General features: G+C 36.9%; 1 protein-coding gene across 1 annotated transcript; it reads left to right on the top strand.

Moving 5' to 3' along the window:
• Positions 1-604: 604 nt before the first annotated feature.
• LOC5573346 (protein G12) lies at positions 605-1,511 on the top strand. The gene is made up of 3 exons (XM_001660777.2): positions 605-997; positions 1,056-1,222; positions 1,288-1,511. Exons 1-3 carry the CDS (start codon positions 649-651, stop codon positions 1,393-1,395), a joined length of 624 nt encoding a protein of 207 aa, XP_001660827.1. The 5' UTR covers positions 605-648; the 3' UTR covers positions 1,396-1,511.
• Positions 1,512-7,689: the final 6,178 nt, after the last annotated feature.

Below are 7,689 nucleotides of genomic sequence, written 5' to 3'. Positions count from 1 at the left end.
TTTGTCAGCACCAATTATTTGAAAAACAGAACGGTTACCGGAGATAATGAAAGGGCAAATCTTTTGGATGGACAAGAAGTTTTCAAACTTGTATCGATCATTCGAGAATCTTATATGTCTTTATTTCAAATTAAAATAATTTAATTTATTCTGTTCATTCATACAAAGAAAACAAAAAACAAATAAAACAGTGCTGAGCAACTATATGTTCCACCCTTTTCCGACTTCACATGATCTTGTGAGTATTTACATCCCACAAAGCTAGTTTTTCTCTCCATTGTAACATGTTCATTCACTTTGTCACGCAGTGCAATTGATTATTTTGGACAAAAATTCAAAGGTTAAGTACCAAGTAATAAATATCTGTTGAACTAGGTACTCGAACGTAAAGCAAATCTACTACCAGGTACTTAAGATTGTTTGATACGAGGAATCGGTAACGTAGTTTCAAATACAGTAACGTATTTCAAACAGTTTCCTTCAAGAAGTGTTTATTTCTACCAATAAATCTCGAGTGCTTGGTGACTGGCCGTATCCCTTGTTGGAAACGCACTTCAACCGCCACTTGACGCTATTTCTTATAAAAGCATGCAAACCCAATCCAATCATCAGTTCACTTCCATCAGCAAGTAGATCTACAACACTAACATGAAGACCATTTTTGTTCTTGCTGCATTGGTAGCTATCGCTACCGCCTCGGCCATTCCGGATTTTCGTGCCCTGAAGGATGACTTCCAGGAGTTTGTCGATCTCGTTCCCGTAGACAAACTGGTCAACGTTGCTCTGCAATATCTCGTCAGCGATAAGGAGTTCAAGGAATTCTTCGGATACCTACAGGGAGAGGAATTCTCCGCCGTTTGGGATCAGTTCTTCGCTCTGAATGAAGTCAAGGATGTGCTGAACTACCTGGAGGCTGCAGATCTGGCTGTGTACGATGCGTTGAACACGGTTGCTGATTTCCTTGGACTGCACCATGTTAAGCCAACCGTCCATAGCTGTAAATAGTGTGAGTTATTTCCCTTAGACCAATTTTAACTAAATTCAAATACTTTTAGTGAGAACTGGAGGATTGACCGGATTCTTCGACGAAACGGTTGCTTTATTGCCTCTGGATAAATTTGAAGCGCTGTTTGAAGAGAAACTGAAGACCAGCCCCGAGTTCAAGGCTTTCTTCGAGAAGCTACGCAACCTGGATTACCAGAAGTTTGTCGATTTTCACAATGTAGATTAATAGAAAAATGTGGAACTGGAGTTGAAAGTCTTCTAATCGAACAAATATGTTTTCAGAACTCCAAGGAAGTCCAAGGCTATCTGCAGAAGCTGCGAAGCTACGGACTCGATGTGGATGGCTTCTTCAATCTCGTTGCCGGTTTCTTCGGCTGGGGAAAATTCTAGAATTGAACAATTGAATTTGTTAAAAGTGATTGAACAAAATGCAATCACAAAACTTTTTTTTTAGATCTTATGCATTCTGATTTATTATGCTTTATAATAAAGGTTTTTATGCTTTACATCGTGCATAATCGTTAACTGAGAAAGAAACTTCTTCTATGCAAACACGCAGAAACCAAAGTCTATGAATGGAGAGTTGCGCGAAGAGTGAAACAAAATCTACCTATCGAACTGTCAAACCGTCTACCTATCGAGCAGACCAGCAAAACAGATAGGGGCTATTTTCGAAGACGAAGAAGAACAACCATTCAAAGAAGTCTCTTCGCTCAACTCTCCATTCATAGACTCTGGCAGAAACGAGCTCAAGAACTCAAGTGACGAAGTTTCATGGGGTTGAAGTTGTTTCCATTTGAAGCCATGCGATAAAACACCTATTGGCTAAGTTATTTTCACTCCACTGGAAAATTAATTCATTCAATTTTCAGTGCTATGTCACTAACTCGAATTTGAGTTAACGCACTAAGGTTCAGTTTTTTGAGTTGTTCTGCTCTTTGCTCTCTAACAATAATAAAAAGATTTAAAATTTTTTATTTTTTTTCTTTATTATAGAAGCATTCAGCTTTATGCGGGTTCACCTTTTCTAAGCAATTGAATGTGCAAATGAAAGAGGAAGAAAAACAACTCAAAAATAAGTGTAAAAATACTCAATAGACTTTTCATGTGGCAGGTCCATGTTTGCATTTGTTTATATCAGTAGAGGACCGGTGCAAACACGGGACTGTCATTGCCCTACAAGAACTGTCAAAGTGTTTCCGAAACAATTGATTTAAAACGTCTCGTGAAAAGGCCTATTATGGGTTTCTTATTTTTTTCCACGTCAACTGACAGATGATTGAGCAGCAAATAGGCCTTCTCATGTGACAGCTCCGTGTATGCATTTGTTCACATCGATGGAGGACCAGTGCATACATGGACCTGTCATTTTCATAGAGAAACTGTCAAATAGCTTCCAAATCAGCTGATTTGAAACGTTTTGTGAAAAGGCCCATGGACATATCGACAATCTTCTTTTATTCTCTACTTTCTTTTCATTTCCGCTCTAAATGCGGGTCGTGTTTACATTAAATGACATCCGGACTAACATTCGATAAACATTTTAATTCACCGAATGAACATTCAGTGGATGAACGTTCAACGAAATAATTCGTTTTTTATTAACACGGCCTGTAGTAAAAGTCTTCTTCCCGCTGAAAGTTGCAGCGTGACGTCATCGTAAAATATTTCGTGAGCTAAGTACTTTAATACACAGATACCAGATTCCCTCAAATATATATATGTATTAGGAAAAAAAAATGCAAAAATAACATTTATGAGGTTTGCTTCATATTGTTTGAAAGCATCACTGATTAAATTAGTTTTCAAGGAATAAGGACTTCAAACATGAAGCCTAGCATAATTATATCATAATTACATTATTTTCTTCGACATTCACATCATAAAACTGGATAAAATTAACTTTTAAATACATATCACGTGTTCTGGAATTTGCTTCAAATCAATTCCAAACGCAAAACTGTTCATAGGGTCCTGAAGCCCTGTCCCGATTTTAGTGCCAAACGCTTAATTTTAGACCAAAAACACATGTTTACTCAATTTTTTAATGTTTTTCGTTTGTTAAAGTAATAAAAAAAACATTTATCTATTTTTCGATTTTGTCACACCTTTTGGCTTAAATTCAAATTTTGGGAGTATTTTGTTTTCAGTCCCTTCCGAAATAGTGGTTTCTGCGGGCTCCTGCGGGGGCGAGTGATGCGGACAGGATCAATCGTGTTGCTCGTCGCTCGCGCGGCACGATAGTATATAAGAGTCGCGGATCGCGTGATTAGTGTTAGTAGTGTTTGAACCTTTGGTCGCGTTGCTTGCTCTCGCGGGTGCGAGTGATGTGGACAGGATCAATCGTGTTGCGCGTCGCTTGCGCGGCACGATAGTACCATGCCCACACAGTTACGGATCACCCACAGTGACGGATCACTTTGGCGTTCAACATCGGATAACTCGCTCAAAACATAAAAGTTGACGTAAAACATATTTTTTCCATGTTATACTATTTGTCTTCTACCATTTGTAGTGTTAAGCACAACGTTCAACCGCTAAATAGCGGTGTATTTGGCAAATGTTTAGGTGATACCACACAGCTATCATTATATGTACGTTTTCTGTAAGAAGTGCCGTCAGCATTCATAAGCTCCCACAGCTGTGCACAGGTGGTAAATTTCAAATTTTATAGCATAAAACATACTCATTCGTTTCGATTGAGTATGAATTCATCTTTGGAAAACATTTTTCTCGAGTGTTGATTCTAAATATCGAATATTAGCACTTCTAACTAGTGATCCATAATATGGATCAGGAAATGATTGTTTACCACGGTTATGGATCACTTTCAAAGAATCTATATTTCTGCCATTTTAAGCATTGGATTCGACATTTTCAGACAATAGCACTAAGTATAAAACTAATAAAACATCAAGGTTTGTAAAATTCATTTTTTAGCCGACAAAAATGGGTGAAAAACTTGGTGTGTAGCGAAAACAGTTCATGTCTCAGTAACTACAATGCAGTATCACACAAAAAAGGGAATTTCACCCTTGTTTCCAGCTCTAACACTGCTATTTTTTGCAGTAATATATGACGCATTGTTAACTTTCGTCAAAACATGCAATACATATGCATTGAGTTGAAAATCTCTTGATTTTGCACACTGATCCGTAATATGTCACAATTTGATCCATAATATGAACGTTGATCCATAATATGGTTTTCAGAAACCGATACAATTTTTAATTTTTCTGCAATCCTATGTAAATATTATACTCAAAATAGTTTACTAACCGAAGTTCCAATTTGAAGCGATTCGATTCGTGCTTTTTAATTACCATTTTACGTTTTCCATGTTGTTTTAATGAATTTTATAGGTTTGACTCTACACTATTTGATCCATAACTGTGGGGTCATGGTATATAAGAGTCGCGGATCGCGTGATTAGTGCTAGTAGTGTTCGATCCTTTGGTCGCATTGCTTGCTTCTGTGAAGGCGAACGATGAACACTTGTTCGGCATACAAGTCATTTATCGAATAATATCGCGAATCCGGTCAGGCGTGAGTATATCAAGGATCGCATCATCAACTAAAGATGACTCCCAGATCCTTACCTTATCCCACTAACCCAATATCCTTTCCATGACAACTATGGAGATGCAGAAGATTCTTCGGTCTCTAAAACCAATGGTTGTCTAACTAACATTCCTTCCCTTCCTCGATGACCGTAAGGACGTGGCCGGCGCCGTTATTGACTTCTAAAGTTTGAGCTCTCGATTTGTGCACATTGAAGAATGGTAAGCTAATCCCAAGCCCCATTCACTAAATCCCTGTGCAACTTCGATTACTCTGGTCAATCATGGAGTAGCAACTACGAATTGTACGGTCATTTATGCTCATGCTAATGCCTTCCAAAATAGTGGTTTCTGCGCTCTTGTACATACTCGTTACATGTCACCAACACTACTTGAAGAGTACTGGTGGAAAATATAAATAAAGATCAGCTGTTCCCAGCTAAATCAAACGGCAGTATTTTCCAGCAGCAAATTTGCGCATGTGTTCGTGACACCGCTCGGCGAGAGCTCAATGTCAGATAGCAACAACCCCAGTGTTAAAACTAAAACCCCTGTGGTGTTTTGTCGACTAAGCGAATGTCAAACATGATCTAAAGTGTCCAGGTTCATTGAGCTCTAGCCGAGCGGTGTCACGAACACGTGCGCAAATTTGCTGGTTGAAAATACTGCCGTTTGATTTTGCTGGTAACAGCTAATCTTTGTTTATATTTTCAACCAGCATTCTTGAAGTAGTGTTGGTGACATGTAACGTGTATGTACACGAGCGCAGAAACCACTATTTATGGACCCAATTTTTAAATTAAAGTTTAAGTATTATATAGCTGTTATTTGAACGGGAAATACTGCTAAAGTAGTTGCAGTAACATGCTTTTTGTGATACTAATAAAAAACAAGATTTCATTGGACATTTTGGGACCCTATTTTTAAATGTAAAAAACAGTTGAACTGAGCAAATTTAGTTTAAATTTCGGGCTACAAAATGAAAATAAAAAAGTAGATAGGGTAACCAATATACCGTAATTTCGGGTGAAATTGATCATTTTTCACGGTTTTTCTAGTCTGTTTTCTATAATGTTAACAATTCCAAACAACTAAATGCAGGAAAACAAGTACGAAGGTGAGCCTCATCGACTCATGTATCGAAATTTTCTAACGAATGTTATTTTAGTGTTGACAAATATCGCTAAAATAAAAAATCAGGGAATCTCATTTCGGGGTGAAATTGATCACTTGTCAATGCCTTTATTGTTAGTTTTCAAAACAACTCTACATGATAAACTTGAGTTCCCTGAATCCGAATATGCTTGTCAAAATCTTAACAATGCAATATTTATATAAATAACGAATAGTTAAATTTCAAGAATTACGCGGAAAACGCCTAAATGTATGTAATTTCCTAAAGAAATCAATGATATCTAACAGAAATTCAATTATTTCAACCATTTGAGCTAATTGGTACGAGTTTTGGTGATGAAATCTGGTTTGCGAATATATCTCAAGCATCCTCACAAACTTTCAGGTTTATACTATGTTTAAATCCTTGCTTAGAAATAGAAGTTTATAGGTGTTTGTCAATACTGCACCGTGCATGATTTTGAAATTATACATTATTTTCATAGTAATAAACATTCTTGAACGCAAAAAACTTCACAACACACAATTCGACAATAGTTACGACAAACAACGTTCATTTACTGCAGCTTACATTGATATTTATGCCCCATCACGCATAAATAAAATCGTGTGATACGATGATCAATTTCACCCTTCTGATCAATTACACCCGATTTTACGGTATTTTGAATCCCTATATCTCGTATGATCTGAGATAACGCCCTAAAAGCCATTGGTAACCACGTGTGTAGCTCATTGTTTCTGAGAAAATGAATGAATCAGCATCCAAACCAACACCAATGGCGTGTAGAGAACGATCCTTTCTTCACCATACCGTTGTAAGACAACATGTGACTCAATTTAAATGCTCAGAAATAACGAGCTACACACATGGTTACCAATGGCTTTTAGGGCGAGATCAGAAGTTATGCGAGATATATTTTGGACCCTCTGGGCCTTTTTCCTGCAAATTCCCCAGTTTAAATCGAAAGACTAACTCAATGTACATCCCTTTTGGAAAGAAAGAAAATGTTTGTACATAGAAAATGTGTTTGTTTTATCTGAAATTTATTTAATTTTATCGGTTCATTCATGCAACCGTTACCACACGTTACGCATAGAAATTGAGGCCGTCAATTTTTTTTTTTTTTTTCAAATGTAAACAAAAACTTTTTTCAAATTTCTGCGTAGAATTTCTTCGGTTTTCCATTGTCAATCGATTAATTGGACTATGGGCAAGCATATCATAACACAAGTGTCGTGGACTTTGTCGCCAAACGATAAAAAATGCCGGGGGTCTAAAATATATACTTTGAGGGTCCAAAATTCATTGCTGTGTCCAAAATAATGAAAAACAGTGCTTCACAATTCAATCGTTTTGTGTATCCTACATGACCGTATGGGCATTTTTATCTCGTAGAGCATTTTTATCTCGTACATTTTGGCATGTTCTTTGATTTAGTTACGCTTTGCAATTAATTAATTGGGACAAAAAACTAAAATCACTTCCTTAGGGGATCCAAAATACGACTGTTACCCTAACTATCGCGGATGTATTTCTGAGCTAATTTTCAGGAATCCGATGCTTACACGCAAATAAATTTTGTTGTATAATCTACCGAATCCATAGTAGAATTAAGAACAGCACCAACGATTTTCAACCGACTAACCGACTACAAAATTCTGTTAAGTTTACTTTAATCTAGTAAAAATCACTGAGCAGCGTAGTAAATGTGACTATGTCCATAGTAGCCTCGACTACAAAGCATTGTATTTCAATTCGTGACACCCACCGTACAACGCAGTATGGTGAAAAGTACAATGCCAAACTTGTCAAATCTAGAATAGTTCTAGTCATAAATACTACAACTCTGGTTAAATAAACAGAATATATTTTCTTATTGACTATGTTATGGTAGAGGTAACAGATTTATGTAGTCGGTTGAAAATCGTTGGTGCAGTTCTTAATTTTACCATGGATTCAGTAGTTTCTACAATAAAATTCATTTCA

Source organism: Aedes aegypti, chromosome 2, assembly GCF_002204515.2.
Source record: "Aedes aegypti strain LVP_AGWG chromosome 2, AaegL5.0 Primary Assembly, whole genome shotgun sequence".
In the NCBI taxonomy this organism is placed as follows: domain Eukaryota; kingdom Metazoa; phylum Arthropoda; class Insecta; order Diptera; family Culicidae; genus Aedes; species Aedes aegypti.
Note: the sequence above shows the minus strand (reverse complement) of the source record. Positions and strands in the feature narration are given on the sequence as shown.